We start from the raw sequence: 21,761 nt of genomic DNA on the forward strand, positions 1-21,761 counted from the left end.
ACAGTAGCCATCCTAATGGATGTGAGGTGATACCTCATTGTAGTTTTGATTTGCACTTCCCTAATGATTAGTAATGTTGAGCATCTTTTCATGTGCTTATTGGCCATTTGTATCTCTTCTTCGGAGAAATGTCTATTCAAGTCCTTTGTCCATTTTTGAATTGGGTTGTGTTTTTTTGTTGTTAAGTTTTAGGAGTTCTCATCTAAGGCCATACCACCCTGAATGTGCCCGATCTTGTCTGATCTCAGAAGTTTTAGGAGTTCTCTATATATTCTAGATATTAATCCCTTATCAGATATATGATTTGCAATTATTTTCTCCCATTCTGTGGGTTGCCTTTTTACTCTGTTGGTAGTGTCCTTTGATGCACAAAATTTTAAAATTTTCATGAAGTCCAATTTGTCTATTTTTTTCTTTTGTTACCTGTGCCTGTTGTGTCATATCCAAGAAATCATTGCCAAACCCAGTGTTATAAAGTGTTTGTCCTGTTTTCTTCTACGAGTTTTATTGTATTAGGTGTTCCATTTAGGCTTTCTTAATAGTAACATGCTTTCTATCATCAAGCTACTGGCTTTGTTTTTGGCATTTCAAGGTTTACTTATTATCCAGTTGTCTTGATTTTTGTCAAAAAAGATTCATGCAAGAAAAATGTCAAGAGTATTCATTACGGGTAAATGAACATTTAACCAGCCTTTGGTAAGGTAAAAAAATGTCAAAATATAATTCTTCTACAGCGATAAGCAGTATGCTGTGATATGGAACATGTAAAAATGGGCTAAATATGAAAACCATTTCCCTTTTTTTGGTGGTTGAGATATAACTGGATAGAAAAACTTGCTGTTCAGAAATGGGAAAATCCATTTGGTTCAATATCACAACAGATTTCCCAAAAGTTTTTATTATTTAAGCCATAATCTCCTTGAAGTTTTATACTATTTCAGCCATACCCCACTACTACCATTTCTTACAATGCACTTCTTTACTGTTTTTCAAGAGTTTAAGGGCCGTGCCTCCAATGCAGAGGGCCTTAACTATTATTCTTGCATAATTCTAAATTATTATACTATGAGAAATTATACCTAGTCACACATTCATTGTTAATGAACCTTTAGAACAAGGTTTCTCAACCTTAGCACTATTAACACTTTTGGCTGGGTAATTCTGTGTTGAGGGGACTGTCCTGTACATTGTAGGATCTTTAGCAGCACCCTACTAGATGCCAGTAACATATACCCCCATCCCTTGCTAGTTGTGACAACCAAAAAGGTCTCCAAAATTTCTCCAAAAATTCTTAAATGTCCCCTTGAGAGCAAAATTGCCCCTGGTTGAGAATCACTTCTTTAGACAAATTATTAAGAGGAGAGTATCCCATACTACACTTCTGAGTCTGAATAACCACTGGCAAGAGATGATAATTCACAGAGACCATTTTCATCTTCTCACTAGTCATTCTGATGTTTTCCTATGCAAAAATAAAACTGACAAAATTGCAGCCCACTTTGACTTGTTTCAATAAGTCAAAAGGAAGATTTCTATAAAATTTATTTACATATAAAAATTTTAAGTAACAGTAATGGAGATATAAGAGGGATCAGGGATGTAGATGTGCTAAGACAGCTAACAGGCAATTTAAATTCATCAAACCCATCTTTCACTCATTAAATGGCATTAAACACCTACCTACAATAAAATGCAAATTAGACTGGATTCCCTCTGCCTTCCAAAGAGTGTTGACTTGAACTTAGACGAGTTACTTACTATAAATAAATAAGGCATTTGTTCTCTCAAGAGCTAAGAGTTCTAAATTGAATGCCAGGTTTCTGTCAGTGTTTTCTTCCTGGTGACGGCTGAATCAGGGGCATTGAGAGATGAAATTTAACTTATCTGTGATACATGATACTGTATTGAGTAAGTAGTAACAGGCCAAGACTAAATAATGTCTAAAGGCCCTTGCAACTCTAAGATTCTAGTACTGTAATTGTTGGAATGAAAGAGAGAAAACTGAAACATTACAGGTGTGTAACAATGTGCTTATACCTAGTTAGAATACCATCTTTAATCTTGGAAGATGGTTTTCTCAAGAACGATTTAGTAGCATCCATAGACATATTTTAAAAATGGGATTCACTTAATTATAGTGGACTCTTTTAAGATCAAAGATAAAAAGATGCTACCACAATTTATATAGAAGATGGTTCTATTAATTGTGGAAAATGGGGACAAGGGGATTGAAATTAATGTTAAGGAGATGGTACTGCATGTCCATAGGGGTTGTCTCTTGTATGATTCTACAGTGGAAGGTAAGCTATAAAAATAGTTAGTACAGGGCCGGCCCCGTGGCTTAGTGGTTAAGTGCGCACACTCTACTGCTGGCGGCCCGGGTTTGGATGCCGGGCGTGCATCGACGCACTGCTTCTCCGGCCATGCTGAGGCCACGTCCCACATACAGCAACTAGAAGGATGTGCAGCTATGACATACAACTATCTACTGGGGCTTTGGGGGGAAAATCAATAAATAAATAAAATTAAAAAAAAAATAGTACAATAATTGTTCAGTTTAAGCATCTAAAGAATAAAGTAAGCCTTAAAGGAGTTCCCAATTCCCATTTTTCATTTTTTAAAAATGTTAATTATAGAAAAGCAGCATCACATTAGATCATTATCATATCAACTAGTCAGCTTCTTTAAATAGCAGTGTAATGTTACACTCAAGATTAGCTGTTATCCAGTGATTACAGGACAGAAAGAATTTTAAAATGTGTACCTTACCAAATGCAGAAAAAGTTTTGAAATCAGTCTTCAAATACAACAGGAGTTTTCCAGCACAATCAAAAGATGAACTTAGGGGGCCAGCCTGGTGGCGTGGTGGTTGAGTTCGTGCACTCTGCTTCAGTGGCCCAGGGTTCTTGGATTCAGATCCTGGGCTCGGACCTACACACTGCTCATCAAGCCATGCTGTGGCAGTGTCCCACATACAAAATAGAGGAGGAATGGCACAGCCTAGGGACAATCTTCCTCAAGCAAAAAGAGGATTGGCAACAGATGTTAGCTCAGGGCCAATCTTCCTCACCAAAAAAAAAAAAAAAAAAAGAACTTCACTGATGATTACAAATTAGTATTATTTGCCAGGACACAAACATTAGATTTTTACTAGTATAATTCAGATAATATTTTGCTGCGATTTTTAGAAGATCCATCGGTTATTACTTTAGTCACGCAGGTAGATGTTCTAATGGGCAATCTATTAAAATAAACTGATGTTAGCAACTGTTAATCTGTTAAAGCTTGCATCAAATTTTAAACAATTTACATTTTCATAATTTTATAGGTGCCATATGATATATACCTTTTTGGTAACTAAATTCCTACTACAATCCCTTGAGAAGTATCACTTATTTGCATTTCCAATATGAACTGGTACTATTATATTTGCCCATTTATAAATAACGGGAACAAAAAGCCCAAGAGATCCAACAATCGAAACCAGAAGAAAAGTCCACAGAAACAACCGATCAAGAACCTGGGCTATGAATTTCCAATCTTCAACAACCTGTTGCAAAAAAAAAATAAAAACATATTAAATACATAATTTTAAATTGTGTAACTATTTAAAAATATAACACACTGAGTTAGAGGTCAAATCAGTTTCTGCCTCCCCCTGCTGCCTCAAAACAGTAAGTGACCCTGTACTTGGGCTCAGGGACAGACAGCACCCTGACGGTCTACAACAGATAGAGCCTCTGCAAGCTTTCAAAGACACTACACAATTTGTTAATTCACACATTAATTTGTAATATATTACAAGTGGCTTATTTTGATAGATTTTTAATAGAAATTGGAATATTTATACTCCTTGGATATTTTATAATAAACTAAAAAAAAATTATTCTTACTATATACAGTTATTTCTGTTACTTAGTCTTGCCCAGTAGTGTTTTACTTATTTTAATTTTTAAAGAGAATCCAGCCTGAGGTTAATGTCATGCCAAATTAAAAGCTGGTTCAGAATAATACATATTAGATAACCGTTCATCTTCTTTCCCCACCCTGACCTGAGTTTATTTAGTTTTGGATTTCCTAGGGGCCATTTTATTCTAAGCTCATGAGTTCAGATCTGCTGGCCTGGAGCTCATTTCCTCCCCCTTTTTGCTGTGTAAGCAGGGAGCTGGCTCAGCAGGTCTGAGTGACCTCAAGGAAAAGGGCAGGCTGAGACCAGCCCCTGAGCACCAGAGGCTCCTATCCACAAGGTCATTCCTTGACCAAGGGCCTCCCTAGCCCCCTGCCTCTATGAAGCAGCGGGTCTTCTATAGGACTGTGCCCCAAGTTGTGGGATAATGTAGAATTTAGGGGATTGTAGACATGTTCTCTGTTTCTAAATTTTTCTCGTGAAAATAAAACCCATTTACTGGCCCTAGTGGGATGACCCCTGACCCTTTTGCAAAATACTTTGCAGAGGGCCGGCCCCGTGGCTTGGTGGTTAAGTGCGCGCACTCCAATGCTGGTGACCGGGGTTCGGATCCCGGGCGCGCACCGAGGCACCACTTCTCCGTCCATCCTGAGGCCGAGTCCCACATACAGCAACTAGAAGGATGTGCAACTATGACATACAACTATCTACTGGGGCTTTGGGGGGAAAAAATAAATAAATAAAATCTTAAAAAAAAAAAATACTTTGCAGACATTTATTAAATTCCATCTCAATCTAAATCATTATTTAACTAATATCTGTATTTTTCAAGACACCATTGATAGCTTCAGACCGTATAAACTAATTTAATTATACTACTACCAAATAGAAACTTTACAAATCCACAAGAAATATATGTCAAATGTTTCTTTTGGGAGGAGGGCTGTTTTTTTTACCAGATTCATTCCATCTACTTATCACACCTGCTAGAAATTTTTCCATTTAAAAAAGCTTTACAAATAGAATTCATATAATTTTAATGGAACTATTCAAAGTAAATTCATTATGAATTTATGAAATTATTACTGAAAATATTACTATAGTCATGGCATTAAAAATATTACACAATAGAAATAAGAATGTGACAAGATTGAAATTTTACGTTTTGAAAGAAAACTCAGTTCAATATGATCACATTAATAAAATGTATTCATGTTCAATTCTTGCATTTTAAGTATTAACCTTAAGGAGCCAATGAGTTATTTTTCTATAATAAAGTTTTAAACAAATTTTTGCTTTTAAGCAAATTAAGCATATCATTAAGCATTATCAATAAGCTTCATATGAACACTTTGATGTATAACATAAGAATACTTTACTACTTTTAATTTCACTAACATTCTTTTGTAAGTGAACAAAAATATTTATTCTAGAAAAATACCCTGACCTAGACTATATTTATAAAGCCTACATTAGGTTCATTCTTTAAAAAATAAAATCACTTTTGATAAATTATAATGCAGTTGTCTCTGCAGATTATCACAGAATTCAGAAATAAAGTTACTGAAGATAAAATTAAAACACTTAATTATGTCAGAGCCAAAAAACATATGGCAGGATTACTATTCCTTAGAATAACAGGGCAGTCAGCATAACACTACATTTTCTTTAAAGTCATCCAAGATGCCAATGGGGGAAACGGAGAAGTGAGATTTGTGTAGGTTCCCCATTTTGCAGATGTTTTAACTGAAACAAATTTTAGTAAAGATCTTTTATAGAACAGTATGTCAACATTTCTGGCCCCCAATCTATGCTTAGCCTGAAGGGTCATTTGGTTTACTCTGCCAAACTGAGAATCAAAGCAGACCTGCATTTGTAAATACAACATGTCACAGACCTCACGGACATCATTCTCCTTCGTGACGTGTCTTGTAATATATCGAATAGAATCAAGCGCAGCTTCCAATGTGTTTCTAGAAAATTTTGGTCCACTACCGCTCTCAGTTTCCTCTTTCTGAGTAAAGTACCTATCTACATGACTTCTCATGCAAAGCAGTTTTGGAAGCTTCTGAAGAAATATCTTGCGGACCCAAGGTGCCATAGCATTATGCGTTGAGGAAGAACGATGATGAATGTTGATAGCAAAGACAGTCACCATAATTGACAGTGTCACAAAAATCATGGTAAACACCAGATACTCTCCAATCAGAGGTATTACTTTTGAAGAGGAGGGTATGATCTCTTCAATAACCAGAAGGAAGACAGTCAAAGAAACAAGTACTGAGGTGCAGAGAGAAATCTTTTCACCTTCATGTGAAGGAAGATAGAAGACAAGTACGGTTAAAAGCGAGAGCCCAATACAGGGTATAATAAGGAACAAGGTATAAAAGAGAGGCAGACGCTTAATTACAAATGAGTAAGTGATATAAGGATACCAGCAACAGCTATCAGTTCTGTTTCCTTTGCTTCCTGTTGCACTCACAATTTCCCATTCTCCATTATCAAAAAAATCTCTCTTGTCTACATCTTGGTCCTCTAAAATTATATCAACCTGTGATCCATCGTAAGTCCAAGAACCAAATTTCATGGAACAGTTTTGGAGATCAAATGGGAAAAACGTGACATCTATGGTGCAGGAACTTTTGTAGTTTGCTGGAGGAGTCCAGGTGACAGTGCCATCGTACCTGACGACTGTTTTCGTACTGGCCCCTTCAAAACGTCCATCTGCACTGAAATACATACACACACAATAACAAAGCAGAGATTAAACAACACAAGCATCCATTTTACAAGCCTAATGTAAAAGAAAGCCCATAACTGATAGCATGAAATAATTTTTAAATTATTACATTTGAGATATACCTGCTACTTGCAGGGGACTCTGCTTTAAGGACATCTTCCTTAAATATGTATCTAACTCCACTAGAACTGAACCCCTTCTTCCATATCTATGCCAGCACTGACAGATCTATATTTCACAGAATCCTGAGATTTTAGTGGTTAAAAAGATTTCACTTAGGGGCCGGCCCGGTGGCGTAGTGGTTAAGTTTGTGTGGTCCACTTCGGCGGCCCGGGGTGATGGGTTCGAATCCCAGGCGTGGACCTACGCGCCATTCATTGGGCCATGCTGTGGCAGCGTCCCACATACAAAAAATAGAGGAGGATAGGCATAGATATTAGATCAGGGCCAATCTTCCTCACCAAAAAAAAAAAAATTTTTTTCACTTACAGGCAAAATATAATTAGGCTATTTATACAATGGACATGCACAGAGCCAGAACTTGAATCCACATTCTTAGACTCCCCACACACTGCTCTTCCCCTTCCATCACAAATACTGGATGCTTGCTACGTTGACATGAAAATAACATTAGCACCAAGCTGGGCATGACCCTGAAAAACAGCCATGCCTTTCAACTTCTGCCTCCAAGTGAACTCATACACTGGAGAAGTCTAGCAGGAAGCTGCACAACCAACATAAGATTTCTTTGAAATATTGTTCTTTATGTTAAAATTCATGTGACTTTTGCACACTACCCTGTAATATATCCACGTTTAATATAAAAATGTTTTCAATACCTTAGAGTAAAATGATGCTCCAGAAAGCTGCATCATGCTACCTTACAACTTTGTTCACTCCTTACATATTGAGAAGCATGGAGGTAAAGCTTTTAAAAAATTAAAGGTATTTTTGCTTAGCATTTGCTCCATCCTCATGCCAAATACTTTCTTGCAAATAAGACCAAGTGCTTTAGGATAAGCACAAATTCCCAGATTTGCCCTAGAATGGTCCTAGAAAAAAAATGCAACTGGCGTCTAGAATTATCCTCTCCTCTAAGCTAAAAACCATCCTTGAAACATGCTTAAGTAGAATGCCTATAAATATGAGTTAATAATTAACCCAATGCTCCTCCTTGTGGCATAATTATGATACAGTACTTAAGCAAAATTAGAAGGATCCATATTTGAACATAAAGTATAACCTCAACTATGTAAAAAACACACCAAAAAATGTGGAAGGCAGTCTGCCAAATATGTAGTCTCGTAAATAAGAGGGTAAATGGGGATGTCAGGCTGCCTTGGTATGTACCCCCACCCTACCACATGCGAGCTGTGTGATCTTGGACAAAGTATAACTGCCTTCCACCTCTGTTTCCTCATCTGTGAAATAGACGTAATCGTACCTCACTCGTGAGGTTATCATGAGAATTGAATGAAGGCACTGAGCACATTGCCAGGCACAGAGTAAGTTCACTATACGTGTAAGCTAACAACATGGTTGCCTCTGAGTGGTGGGAGGATGGAACTGATTATAGGTGATCCTCCCCCTACTTCCTTATACCTTTCTGGACTTTCCAAATGTTTTACAAATTTTAGAAATCAAAGAACACTTATATGATCAGAAAACAATATACCAAAAAAGGAGAGGATCCACAGAACTTGCTGGTAGCTTCATGAAACAAAAGAATGTAAAAAGTCATTTGACTTTATAGCTAAACAATTTTCAAAAGGAAGAAAAAATTACTAGTGCCTAACAGTGATACAAGTGTTTTTTTTTTTTTTTGGTGAGGAAGATTGGCCCTGAGCTAACATCTGTTGCCAATTCTCCTCTTTTTGCTGAGGAAGAATGGCTCTGAGCTAACATCTGTGCCCACCTTCCTCTATTTCGTATGTGGGACGCCACCACAGCATGGCTTGATGAGCAGTGCGTCGGTCTGCGCCTGGGATTTGAACCTACAAACCCTGGGCCGCCGAAGCAGAGTGCACGAACTTAACCACTATGCCACCGGGCCGGCCCCACAAGTGTTTTCTTTTGAAAACATAAAATGGTATTTTGAATGTAACTTACTTATCAAACAAAACAATGTCTGGTGTCCAGAGAGAGTCTGAAGGCACACGTATAACTTTTATTCCACCATAGTCATCAGGGTTCCATCTTAATTTCACATCTATCCATTCCTTTAAAACAAAGAAATCTGCCTCAATTGCAATCAAATTAATAGTCAAAAATAGTGAAAACTACACTCTTTTTGCCAAACCCAGAAATGTTAGGCATGAAATCATCTCTACTCCAAACAGAGAAGACTCACCTGCACCTCTTTCTTACGGGTACTGGAGTATAGCCCTGTCCCCTCGTGCAGTGGCTCTAGCCATGGGCCACATGAGACACAAGTGAGGACGAGAGCTGGGTGGGTTCACGGCTCTGCTCAGTACCTCTTCTCCCACCAACTGACCTTGCCCAGGAGTTGCAGCCATGGGCATCTAAGATCCAGGTTCAAGGGAAACATTCTCTTTTCTAGCTGTATTGTCACTGATTGGCTGGACTGGTCCATGCAAAGAGCAGTTGCATTTATTACACATTCCACATATTTAAACACTGTGTCCAACCTCCACACAGTAACAATTCTGTGATGGTGTCAAGTAAAGACTTACACCCCAAGGAAAGCATAAGTGGCTTTTAGGAGTTTGGGGTTAGGAAACTGGTAGTAGGTATTAAAAATTAGGGAAAATAAAGACAAAGGGAAGCACTCAAGAGCAGTTGAGGACAAGTGTAAGATGGCCCAGAAAAAAAAAAAAAAGTCTTTTCTATAAAAGGGACTATGTACTTAAAATAATTCATTACATTCTTGCCTGTTCCCATCTCAGTTAGAGTAAAAGCCAAAATCCTTAGAGCGGCCTACGAGCTGCTACTCATAACCTACAGTAGGAGCCTCCTGTTGCATCTCTGACCTCATCTCCTACAGCCCTCCTCGTGGCTCACTCACCTCTAGCCACACTGGCCTCCTTGCTGCTCCCCGAACACACTAGGTATGCTCCAGCCTCAGGGCCTTTGCACTTGCCAGTCCCTCTGCCTGGAACACTCCTCCCCCAGATATTCACATGGCTTGCTTCTTCTCCTCCTTCAAGTCTTTGTTCAAACATGACCTTCTCGGTGACACTTTCCCTAACCATCCTATTTAAAATACAGTCCCCAACACTCCCTATCTGCTTTCCCAATGTATTTTTCTTCAAGCTGAAGGGCTTCTAAAGTACTACACAACTTCCTTGTTTATTCTCTCCCCAGCAAAATGAAGTTCCTTGAGGGCAGGGACTTGCGTCTGTTTTGTTCACTGCTATTTATCCAGAGCCCAGAACAGTGCCTGGCATATAGTAGGCACTCAAATAATATTAACTGAAAGAACACAAGAACTCCATCTACCTCATCTTTCTGCATCCGGCCAACCCACCAACACCAAATATTCACGTCTCTTTGTGCTACAAATCCTATAGTCACAGTGGCGCCAGTCAACAGGTGGGTGGACCTTTGAATTTTATACATACCTGTTTCAACCAGACATTTGTTGTCATTAACTGATTTTTCTCATCCTATAAAATAAAAATTTAAATAAGGTTCATTATTGCAATTACAGAAACAATAATTCCTTAAATAAGAATTTTCTCATTTTTATATAAACACTCCTCTACATTCTGTTCATCAATCCGGTTCTCTAGAAAAGCAGGATCTCTTTTCCAGCCTAATTTCACATTATTCCTTTCAACATACTCTGTATTTCAGATAAGCTGCCCTAAAGTACACTACTGGCATTTTTATTTATTTATTTTATTTTTTTTTATTTTTTATTTTTAAAGATTTTATTTATTCATTTTTTTCCCCCCAAAGCCCCAGTAGATAGTTGTATGTCATAGGTTCACATCCTTCTAGTTGCTGTACGTGGGACTCGGCCTCGCGTTGGACGGAGAAGTGGTGCCTCGGGGCGCGCCCGGGATCCGAACCCGGGCCGCCAGCATCCGAGCGCGCGCACTTAACCGCTAAGCCACGGAGCCGGCCCTCACTATTGGCATTTTTAGATTTAACATTCATGGTCTCAACTACTATATTTCCTTAAATCTAAGATGCGCTCTAAGAAATAAGCACAGCATTATTTTATGTCCTTAGCGCTAAGAAAGAAAAAGGCTGATAATGAATTACAAGCTGCCATTAATTACAAGACACATATTGATTTCAGAAGTGCTAAAATATGGAAAATGTGCATCTTATTATCAGTGAGATATGGTGTTTCTGTGCATTCCTGAGGGACTATAACTTGTAATCATTTGCCTCTACTGAAGCACAAATTAGAATCTCTGTGGAGCTGCTATGTAGAAAAAAATATTGAGGTCACAGCCTTGAATGGCAATTTCATACAGCTTTTACATCCTTTTCTATAGAACCAGGGGTCCTTGGTACTTGCCACTTATGCCATACCCTCCTGCTGTCATAGCTTTGTTTATGCCAGTCCTTCATCGAATTTTCAAGGCCTAATTAAAGTGACATCTCTTCCATTAAGTTTTACTGAAATATCATGGAGCCAACTGAACCAGTATAAGATCATCATGATCACCAACCATAAATGGACTGTGTGTAAGATACAGTGCTCAGCACAGAGACCCAGAGAAGTATGAGGCAATTCCTACTGTTACAGACAGGACAGGGATGTACACAGCTTAGGGGACTGGAGAGTCCCCATTCCCTATCCATTCCAACAACAGGTGAATGACTCAGGGGAAAGGAGGAGGCCAGAGAAGGAACATCCCGAGGGACAAACGCAGCTGTTAGGTCCCTACATGGGAAGAATGAGGCCTGGGAAATAGAGCGTGGCCATCCCTCTTACGCCGCCGCAGTTCCAAAGAGCAATATTCCTTGATTAAAACACTAGGGCTGGAGAGGACCTAGAGATTTTATCTACTGCAATTCTTTCTTTTTGCAAATATGGAAACTAGCCCAGTGAGGCGACTTGCCTAAAATCACACCACTGATTAGTGGTAGAACCGATTCTGGAACTCAAAACCCCTAAATTTAAACCCTACCCCACCAGCTCCATGTCCTCCCTAAAGTCACACACCATCCAGAATAACTGCTGATCCCTGCATTGGAATATGCCTTTTAGGCAAAAGTTCTAAACAGAGGCATTAACAATTAGGAAAGTTTTGGTAAACCTATTACCTATGATGCTGTATGGCAGTAGGTCATCTTTGAGAAGCTAATGAAAATTTGGACCCTTTCCCCAGAAAAATGTGAACACACACAGATTTTGCTCTATAGGCTAGGACCCAGTCAATACTTAGTACTGTCAATAGTAACATAGATAAAAGAATAACCCGTAAGTTCACAACTGGCCCCAAATATGTGGGGGTTAGCCATTACCTTAGGGATACAGCCCAATTTAAGGTAGCCTCAAGAATCTCCCGAGCATCTATAATGTGCTCAGCACAATGGAGGATGCAACAACAACCAAATCGAGTAAGGACAAACGTAGGATGACACCCAGGAGGAAATCACAGATAAATGGAGAAATGTTAACTACACGCGGGTATAGCAGAAAAGTTTTAGGGGTAATAGTTTTTTTTTAACCTGACCATAAAAATAAAATCAAAACAAACAAGCCAACACTGAGATTTTAAAAAGAGCGAGAACACATAAGAAGTAAGGTAAGAATCTGACAAAACTTCAAGGAAAAGTCACCAAACACAAGTACAAGGTTGAGGCGGAAAGACCTTAGCAATTAAAGGGAACATAAATCAGCTTAGAAGCAATTCAGCGAACCTTCTATGCTCACTCTCCAGGGACCTTGGCCCTCATCTTCCTTGACTCCAGTCCTCTTCCCCTCTCAGTCACTGACAATACATTTTCTGGGCTCTTCTCTCAAGAAGCAACCCTTCTTCAACTTCTCTGCTTGGCTAACCCTTGCCTCTACCACTTTCTATGAATGCTCGTCAAGGATCAGGCTCCTGCTCTCCCTGCTTGCTTTAAAAACTCATCAATCCAAAGTTTCAACAATCACCCCCAGGCCAGCAGTTCCAAACGGACGTCCTCAGCCTCATCTCTCACTGCAGAGCCAGTGCGAGACTTTCCAAGGGCCTCATGAACATTTTCTTTTCAATGTACCACAACCACCCATATCAAAATCAAACTCATCTTCTCAGCCCTATCCCCATAACAACTAATTTTATCTTTCAAATTTGTTACTCTTCTAAGCACCTAGGCTTCAAAATTAGACGCCTCCCTCTATATTCAGTGGTCAAGTCCTGTTCCTTCTTCTACGTGGTCTTCTAACTTGCCTCTCAAGTTTCTAATCTCTCTTTCATTCCTCAAAACCATGTATTTAACTGTTTCACTGATCATCCTAAAGTACTGCTTTTACCGTGTCTGTTGCCTATCAGATCTCTCATTCATTCAGCATTTACTATGTGCCAGACACCAAGCTAGGCTCCAGGACAGACACAAGGAATAAAGCTCACCTTCTTTGATGATGCCATGCCAGCACATGAGTGCCAGTCAGCGTAACGGGCACTATATTAAAGTGCAAAGGGCTGCTGGAACAGAGGAGAGACTGGCTTACGAACTCTGGATTTCACAAAGGGTCTGACAAATGGATTTGGCCTTGAAGGATAAATGGCTGTGCTGAGAAGGAAAATTTTCCAAACAGAAGAAATGGCAGGAGCAGAGGCACAGTGGCATGCAGGGATCACTCCGCCTCCTCACCATCCAGTCAGACCATCCCTACGTAGTGGGGCTCCCAACATCAACCTGTTGATCTAAACAGCTGAACAACAAGGCTCAGTATTACTCCTATACCTATGAGTATACTGTTCCTGGTTATTAAAGTACTCTCCTCTCTGCATGTCAAATCCTACACTTACTACAAGGCCAGCTCAAGTGCCACCTCCTCTCTCCTGCTTTCTCTGCTTATTTCAGTCATTGAGATCTGAATTTCCAGATCTTTTGGCATCACGATTTGCAGTGTTCTACAGTTACTCCATTTACAAGATAATAGTCCCAATTAGAAAGAAAAGTCTTTGAGAACAAGTCCTACCTCTCTGACTTCCTACTTCTCTATTTTTATTTATATTTAAAATCTCCCCATATTGCCTAGCAAAGGGTCAAGCACACAGTCCATATTCACTGATCTTTCTGGAAGCAATTAGGTGACACATAACAACAGATTTACAAAATGCATATCCTCTGATTCACTAACTGCCTTTCTTAAGGAAAGGAGAAATTCAGACATTGGTGTACAAATATATTCATCATCGTCATTTATAATAAGAAAAATTGGAACAAGCTTCTGCCAACAATAGGAGAATGTTTAAATTATAAATGGAATATCACATAGCCATTAAAGTGTACGTAAATATATGTACATAAAATATACATTGAAGATTGTATAAGAACATAAGAACATGTTCATCATGTAACAACAGGGAAAAAAGCAGTAATCAAAATTATATCTAAAATAATATTCCAATTTTGTAACATTCTCACAAAGAAAAAACTAGCAAGAAATACAACAAAATGTTACCACTGGTCATCTCTAGGTAGTAGAATTACAGTCAATTTTTATTTTCTTTTCTTATTTGTATTTTTTTGAACTTTCCAAACTCTCTACAAAAAGCATGCATTGCTTCTCTAATCAGAAAATAAAGGCCCACCTATAATGTTATTTAAAAATATACACACACACACATGTTGACTATTCTGGGAACACAGCAGGGAAATAATTGTTGATTGACGTGATGAGAGCAAGAAGAAACTAGTTTAAAAAGTAGTGTGAACTTTTTAGTTTAAATAGAAAGAATCTCTTGACAATAAGAACAAGTTATCAAGGGAATTTATAGTCCCCAGTGAATGTTACATGAAAAAACCTCTGAAATGTTTAAAGTGTGATACTGAGTCAATGATCTGTTGAGAGACTTTTTGGTCCTAAGAATCTACAACTCTACTCTTGGACTTTTACTCTTAAAATTTTTGACTTTTTGATGGTATTTTTTAAACACATTTAAGGAGAAATTTCCATATAAAATGTTTCATATCTTTGAATTTATTAAAAAATAGACCTATTATTACCTATTATTATTACCAAATGAGATAAAATGATTTCTAAGCTATACAATATTACATAAACACAGTGTATTCCTATGTCTGTGCTGTAATGATTATTTTTCCCTGCTGAGTTCCTTGAGGAAAAGGACTGTGTCTCATTCACCTTTATAATCTTTGGTGCCTAATACAATGCCTGGGCATACAATATGCTCTAATAACTCTGTGTGAAACTGAATATGTAATGATATGCACACCTACCACATCCACTAATTGAGATATTGCAAGGCCAAACTTTATTTTTATTTTGTCATTCAGGTATTCCACAGGACGAACCCATCTTTCGTAGTCTTGAAATAGATCCTTAAACAAACTATCTTCATGTTTTGCAACAGAGGATGGTTCAGCTAATCCTGTATAATAAATTTTTAAAAGTTAGTGTACTGGCTTCTCTCCCACCAAACACGTTTACTTTAAAGAAAGTTCAGCATTATTAATGAACCAAAGTATTATTTAGGCTATTATTAGTGGAGCTTTTAAAATGAAATGTTAATACAAATGTTTGTGATCAATAAGGGACCCTCTGGTTCAGATATATTTCTTTATAATCTTAAATCAGATTACTCACATGCAAATATGCTGAGTTCCTTAAGAAGCACTCAGCACTTAATACAGAATCACTTAAAAATCTAAGTAACAAAAGCTTTTAAATTACCAGGGCTAGGGGGGTTGCTTACCATAAAATTCCAAACCTAGAAAATAGATGTATTGAAGTAAAGTTCATTTGTCAACCATAAATACAAAATAAACATGCTTTAATTTACACGATTTTAATATACAAAAACACAAATACTGAATAAATCATTCAGGTTTGCCATATCTTTGTTGCTATACATTTGTATGAAACTACCTTAGGGCCTAATATGGAAAAAAAAAAGACAAAATTTTAAAAGTTCTAGATGCCATAGGCAAATATTGGTTAGATTTATGGATCACAGTTATGTTTATACTTCTCCTGAGCTTAAACAGACTCTCTGAAGAAACGAGAGTTTTCAGTGTTGTATGGACTGGAGTCTCTGTTAAAGAAACGTGAAATGTGTGAAATTCAAGCATGACATTTACTCAAGACCCATGATTTTACAACAAAAAAATATTTACTTAAAACAAAATGTCACTGGCTTATTTATCATCAAGTATACACTGAGGGATTTCTAATAGCTAGTGATGGTCCTTCTCCAATCTAAAAGAAATGATCTGACAGAAAATTAGAACTTTCACAAAATCTTCTCTTTTATGATAGACCAAGTTTTCTACATGGAGCTATTAAAGAACATCTAGTTACTCTAGCTAGAGGAAAACCATTCCCTGATTTTCTTCACTGCCTATTTCTTCATTAATACAGCAGCTTATTCCTCAAGAGTTTATGTCTTGCTTCCCTGGGAAATTCAAGATACTTGATTTAATCTATAAATACCATAGAGTTTGGCGTGTCTCCCATAAAAGTCTCCTTATGCTGAAATGCATAGCATTGGAGATATTTCAATTCAATTAGAATATTATATACTGGAAAGTCATTAATGTTTAAAAGCCATTAATTTTAGAGCTTCAAGTTAAAATAGCATTATTGAAACATTTCTCCTCTTCTAATCCTATTTAAAAATTTTATAGTCTCTGAAATACCAAAAGTTTAAGGTTGTTTAAAAGATAAAGATAACAAAATGTTTTTTAATAGCATCTAAGGAACTTGTGCCTTAGAGAAAAAACTACTACCTTGAATTGCCACCTCAAATCTTCTTTGAAAGAAAGTAGATAGGATATAAATAAAGAAAATGATAAATTAATCCCAACATTCTACCTAATGAGAACCCTTAACATACTGCCAATAGAAGGAAGGAAATAATAAAAGTTAGAATGGAAATAAATGAAATAGAGACTAAAAAGGCAATAGAAAAGATCAATGAACCTAAGGGCTAGTTCTTTGAAAACATAAAATTAACAAACCTTCAGCTAGACCCACTAAGAAAAAAAGAGAGAAGCCTCAAATAAATAAAATCAGAAATGAAAGAGGAGAAATTACAATGGGTATCACAGAAATACAAAGGATTATAAGAGAATACTATGAAAAGCTATACGCCAACAAATTGGGTAATCTAGAAGAAATGGATAAATTCTTAGAATTATATAACATTCCAAAACTGAATCAAGAAGAAATAGAGAATCTGAATAGACCGATCACTAGTAAGGAGATCAAAATAGTAATCAAAAACCTCTCAAAAAACAAAAGTCCAGGACCAGACAGCTTCTCTGGTGATTTCTACCAAACATTCAAAGAAGATTTAATACTTATCCTTCTCAAACTCTTCCAAAAATTGAAGAGGAAGGGATGCTTCCTAACTCATTCTTTGAGGCCAACATTACCCTGATACCAAAATCAGACAAGGGCAACACACACAAAAAAATTGCAGGCCCAATATCGCTGATGAACATAGATGCAAAAATCCTCAATAAAATATTAGCAAATCGAATACAACAACACATTAAAAGGATCATATACCATCATCAAGTGGGATTTATTTCATGGATGCAGGATGGTTCAACATCCACAAATTAATCAGTGTGATACACCACATTAACAAAATGAAGAATAAAAATCACATGATCATCTTAATAGACTCAGAGAAAGCATTTGACAAGATACAGCATCCATTTATGATAAAAACTCTGAATAAAATGGATATAGAAGGAAAGTACCTCAACACAATAAAAGCCATATATGACAAACCCAAAGCTAACATCATATTTAATGGTAAAATAACAGAAAGCTATTCCTCTAAGAACAGGAACCAGACAAGGATGCCCACTTTCAACACTCTTATTTAACACAGTATTGGAAGTCCTAGCCAGAGCATTTAGGCAAGAAAAAGAAAAGAAGGCATCCAAATTGGAAAGGAAGAAGTGAAACTGTCACTATTTTCAGGTGACATGATTTTATATATAGAAAACCCTAAAGAATCCACAAAAAAACTTCTAGAAACAATGAACGAATAAAGTAAACTTGCAGGGCAATAAATCAACATACAAAAGTCAGTTGTATTTCTATACACTAACAACGAAATAGCAGAAAGAGAAATCAAGAATACAATCCCATTTACAATTGCAACAAAAGAATAAAACACCCAGGAATAAATTTGACCAAGGAGATGAAAGGTGTGTACACTAAAAACTATAAGACATTGTTGCAAGAAATCAAAGAAGACACAAAGAAATGGAAAGATATTCCATGCTCCATGGATTGGAAGAATTAACAAAGTTAAAATGTCCATACTTCCTAAAGCAATCTACAGATTCAATGCAATCCATATCAAAGTCCCAATGACATTTTTTCATTGAAATAGAATAAAGAATCCTAAAATTTATATGGAACAACAAAACAACCTGAATAGCCAAGGGAATACTGAGAAAAAAGAACAAAGCTGGAGAGATCAAACTCCCTGATTTAAAAATATACTACAAAGCCGGGGGCTGGCCCAGTGGCACAAGCGGTTATGTGCGCGTGCTCCGCTGCGGCAACCCAGGGTTCGCCGGTTCGGATCCCGGGCGTGCACCGATGCACCACTTGTCAAGCCATGCTGTGGCAGCATCCCATATAAAGTGGAGGAAGATGGGCATGGATGTTAGCCCAGGGCCAGTCTTCCTCAGCAAAAAGAGGAGGATTCGCAGATGTTAGCTCAGGGCTGATCTTCCTCACACACACACAAAAATATATATATATATACTACAAAGCTATAGTAATCAAAACAGCATGGTACTTCCAGAAAAACAGACACACAGATAAATGGAACAGAATCGAGAGCCCAGAAATAAACCCACATATCTACGGATAACTAATTTTCGACAAGGGAGCCAAGAACATACAATGGAGAAAAGAAAGTCTCTTCAATAAACGGTGTTCGGAAAACTGGACAGCCGCGTGCAAAAGAATGAAAGTAGACCATTATCTTACACCATACACAAAAGTTAACTCAAAATAGATTAAAGACTTGAATGTAAGACCTGAAACCATAAAACTTCTAGAAGAAAACATAGGCAGTACACTCTTTGACATTGGTCTTAGCAGCATGTTTTCAAGTACTGGGTCTGACCAGGCAAGAGAAACAATAGAAAAAATTAAAAAATGGGACTACATCAAACTGAAAACCTTCTGCACAGCAAAGGAAACCATCAACAAAATGAAACGACAACCTACCAATTGGGAGAAGATATTTGGAAACCATATATCTGATAATGGGTTAATGTCCAAAATATATAAAGAACTCATATATCTTAACAACGAAAAACTAACAACTCAACTAAAAAATGAACAGAAGATCTGAACAAACATTTTTCCATAGAAGATATACAGATGGCCAACAGGCACATGAAAAGATGTTCCACATCACTCATTATTAGGAAAATGCAAATCAAAACTACAATGAGATTCACCTCATGCCGTCAGAATAGCTATAATTAACAAGAGAAGAAATAACAAGTGTTGGAAAGGATGTGGAGAGAAGGGAACTCTCATACACCGCTGGTGGGAGTGCAAACTGGTGCGGCTACTATGGAAAACAGTATGGAGATTCCTCAAAAAATTAAGACTAGAACTACCATACGATCCAGCTATTCCACTGCTGGGTATTTATCCAAAGAACATGCAAACACGAATGCGTAAAGATATATGCACCCCTATGTTCATTGCTGCACTATTTATTCACAATAGCCAAGACTTGGAAGCAACCTAGGTGCCCATCAAGGGACAAACAGATAAAGAAGATGTGATATATATACACACAATGGAATACTACACAACCATAAAAAAGGATGAAATCTTGCCATTTGTGACAACATGGATGGACCTTGAGGGTATTACGCTAAGTGAAATAAGTCAGAGGGAGAAAGTCAAATACCGTATGATCTCACCCATAAATAGAAGATAAAAACAACAACAAACAAACACATAGAGACAGAGATGGGATTGGTGGTTACCAGAGAGGTAGCGTGGAGGGAGGAAAGCAAAAGGGGTGATTAGGCACGTTTATGGTGATGGATTGTAATTAGTCTTTGGGTGGTAAACATGATGTAATCTACACAGAAATTGAAATATAATGATGTACACCTGAAATTTATATAATGTTATAAACCAATGTTTCTTCAAATAAATAAATAAATAAATAAATGGTGTTGAGAAAATCGGACAGCCACACACACAAAAAAACAAAAGTTGACCATTATCTTACACCATACACAAAACTTAACTCAAAATGGATTAAACTTGAATGTAAGACCCGAAACCATAAAACTCCTAGAAGAAAACATAGACAGTCCACTCTTTGACACTAGTCTTAGAAGTATCTTGTTGAATATCATGTCTCCCCAGGCAAGGGAAACCAAAGAAAAAAATAAACAAATAGGATTACATCAAACTAAAAAGCTTCTGCACAACAAAGGAAACCATCAAGAAAATGAAAAGGCAACCTACCAATTGGGAGAAAATATTTGCAAATCATATATCTGATAAGGGGTTAATATCCAAAATATATAAAGAACTCATACAAGTCAACAACAAAAAACCAAAACACCCAATTAAAAAATGGGCAGAGGCTGACTTCAAAACATACTACAAAGCAATAGTAATCAAAACAGCATGGTACTGGTACAAAAACAGACACACAGATCAATGGAACAGAACTAAAAGCCCAGAAATAAAACCACACATATACAGACAGCTAATTTTCGACAAAGGTGCTAAGAACATGCAATGGAGAAAGGAAAGTCTCTTCAATAAATGGTGTTGGGAAAACTGGACAGCCACATGCAAAAGAATGAAAGTGGACCATGTGCTATCGCCATTCACAAAAATTAACTCAAAATGGATCAAAGACCTGAAGGTGAGACCTGAAACTATAAAACTCATAGAAGAAAATATAGGCAACACACTATTTGACATTGGTTTTAAAGAAATCTTTTCGGATGACATGCCTACCCAGACTAGGGAAACTAAAGAAAAAATAAACAAGTGGGACTTTATCAGATTAAAGAGCTTTTATAAGACAAATGAAACCAGAATCAAGAAGAACAGACAACCAACCAGCTGGGAGAGAATATTTGCAAAACATACCTCTGACAGGGGTTGATCTCCATAATATATAAAGAACTCACACAACTGAACAACAAAAAAAACAAACAACCCGATCAAAAAATGGGCAGAGGAAATGAACAGACACTTCTCCAAGGAAGATATACAGATGGCCAATAGGCACATGAAAAGATGCTCAACATCATTAATCATCAGGGAAATGCAAATCAAAACAACACTAAGATACCACCTCACGCCCGTTAGAATGGCTATAATCACCAAGACAAAAAACAACAAATGTTGGAGAGGATGTGGAGAAACAGGAACCCTCATACACAGCTGGTGGGAATGCAAACTGGTACAGCCTCTATGGAAAACGGTATGGAGATTCCTCAAAGAATTAAAAATAGAGATGCCCTATGATCCAGCCATCCCACTACTGGGAATCTATCCAACGAACCTGAAATCAACAATCCAAAGAGGCTTATGCACCCCTATGTTCATTGCAACATTATTCACCATAGCCAAGAAGTGGAAGCAACCTAAGTGTCCCTCGACTGACGACTGGATTAAGAAAATGTGGTATATATATACAATGGAATACTACTCAGCCATAAAAAAAGACAAAATCGTCCCATTTGCAACAACATGGATGGGCCTGGAGCGTATTATGTTAAGTGAAATAAGCCAGAAAGAGAAAGACAAACACTGTATGATCTCACTCATATGTGGAATATAAACCAACACATGGACAGAGAAAACTGGACTGTGGTGACCAGGGGCAGTGGGGGTGGGGGGTGGGCACAAGGGGTGAAGGGAGTCATATATATGGTGATGGACAAACAAAAATGTACAACCCAAAATTTCACAATGTTAGAAAC

At 37.4% G+C, this 21,761-nt stretch overlaps 1 protein-coding gene across 2 annotated transcripts in view; it reads right to left on the reverse strand.

Moving 5' to 3' along the window:
* Window positions 1–1,524: 1,524 nt before the first annotated feature.
* Window positions 1,525–21,761, reverse strand: part of CHRNA5 (cholinergic receptor nicotinic alpha 5 subunit) — a 48,564-nt gene continuing 28,327 nt past the window's right edge. For both annotated transcript variants that reach the window (XM_087428765.1, XM_004421861.3), the window contains exons 2-6: window positions 15,027–15,178; window positions 10,229–10,273; window positions 8,757–8,866; window positions 5,805–6,636; window positions 1,525–3,550 (exon numbers count right to left, since the gene is read on the reverse strand). In XM_087428765.1, coding sequence (XP_087284891.1) covers window positions 3,389–3,550; window positions 5,805–6,636; window positions 8,757–8,866; window positions 10,229–10,273; window positions 15,027–15,178 — 1,301 coding nt within the window. In that variant the 3' untranslated portion in view covers window positions 1,525–3,388. The remainder of the gene's footprint in view (window positions 3,551–5,804; window positions 6,637–8,756; window positions 8,867–10,228; window positions 10,274–15,026; window positions 15,179–21,761) is intronic.

This window comes from Ceratotherium simum, chromosome 3, assembly GCF_057802395.1.
Source record: "Ceratotherium simum simum isolate JZ-2026a chromosome 3, ASM5780239v1, whole genome shotgun sequence".
Classification (NCBI taxonomy): Eukaryota; Metazoa; Chordata; class Mammalia; order Perissodactyla; family Rhinocerotidae; genus Ceratotherium; species Ceratotherium simum.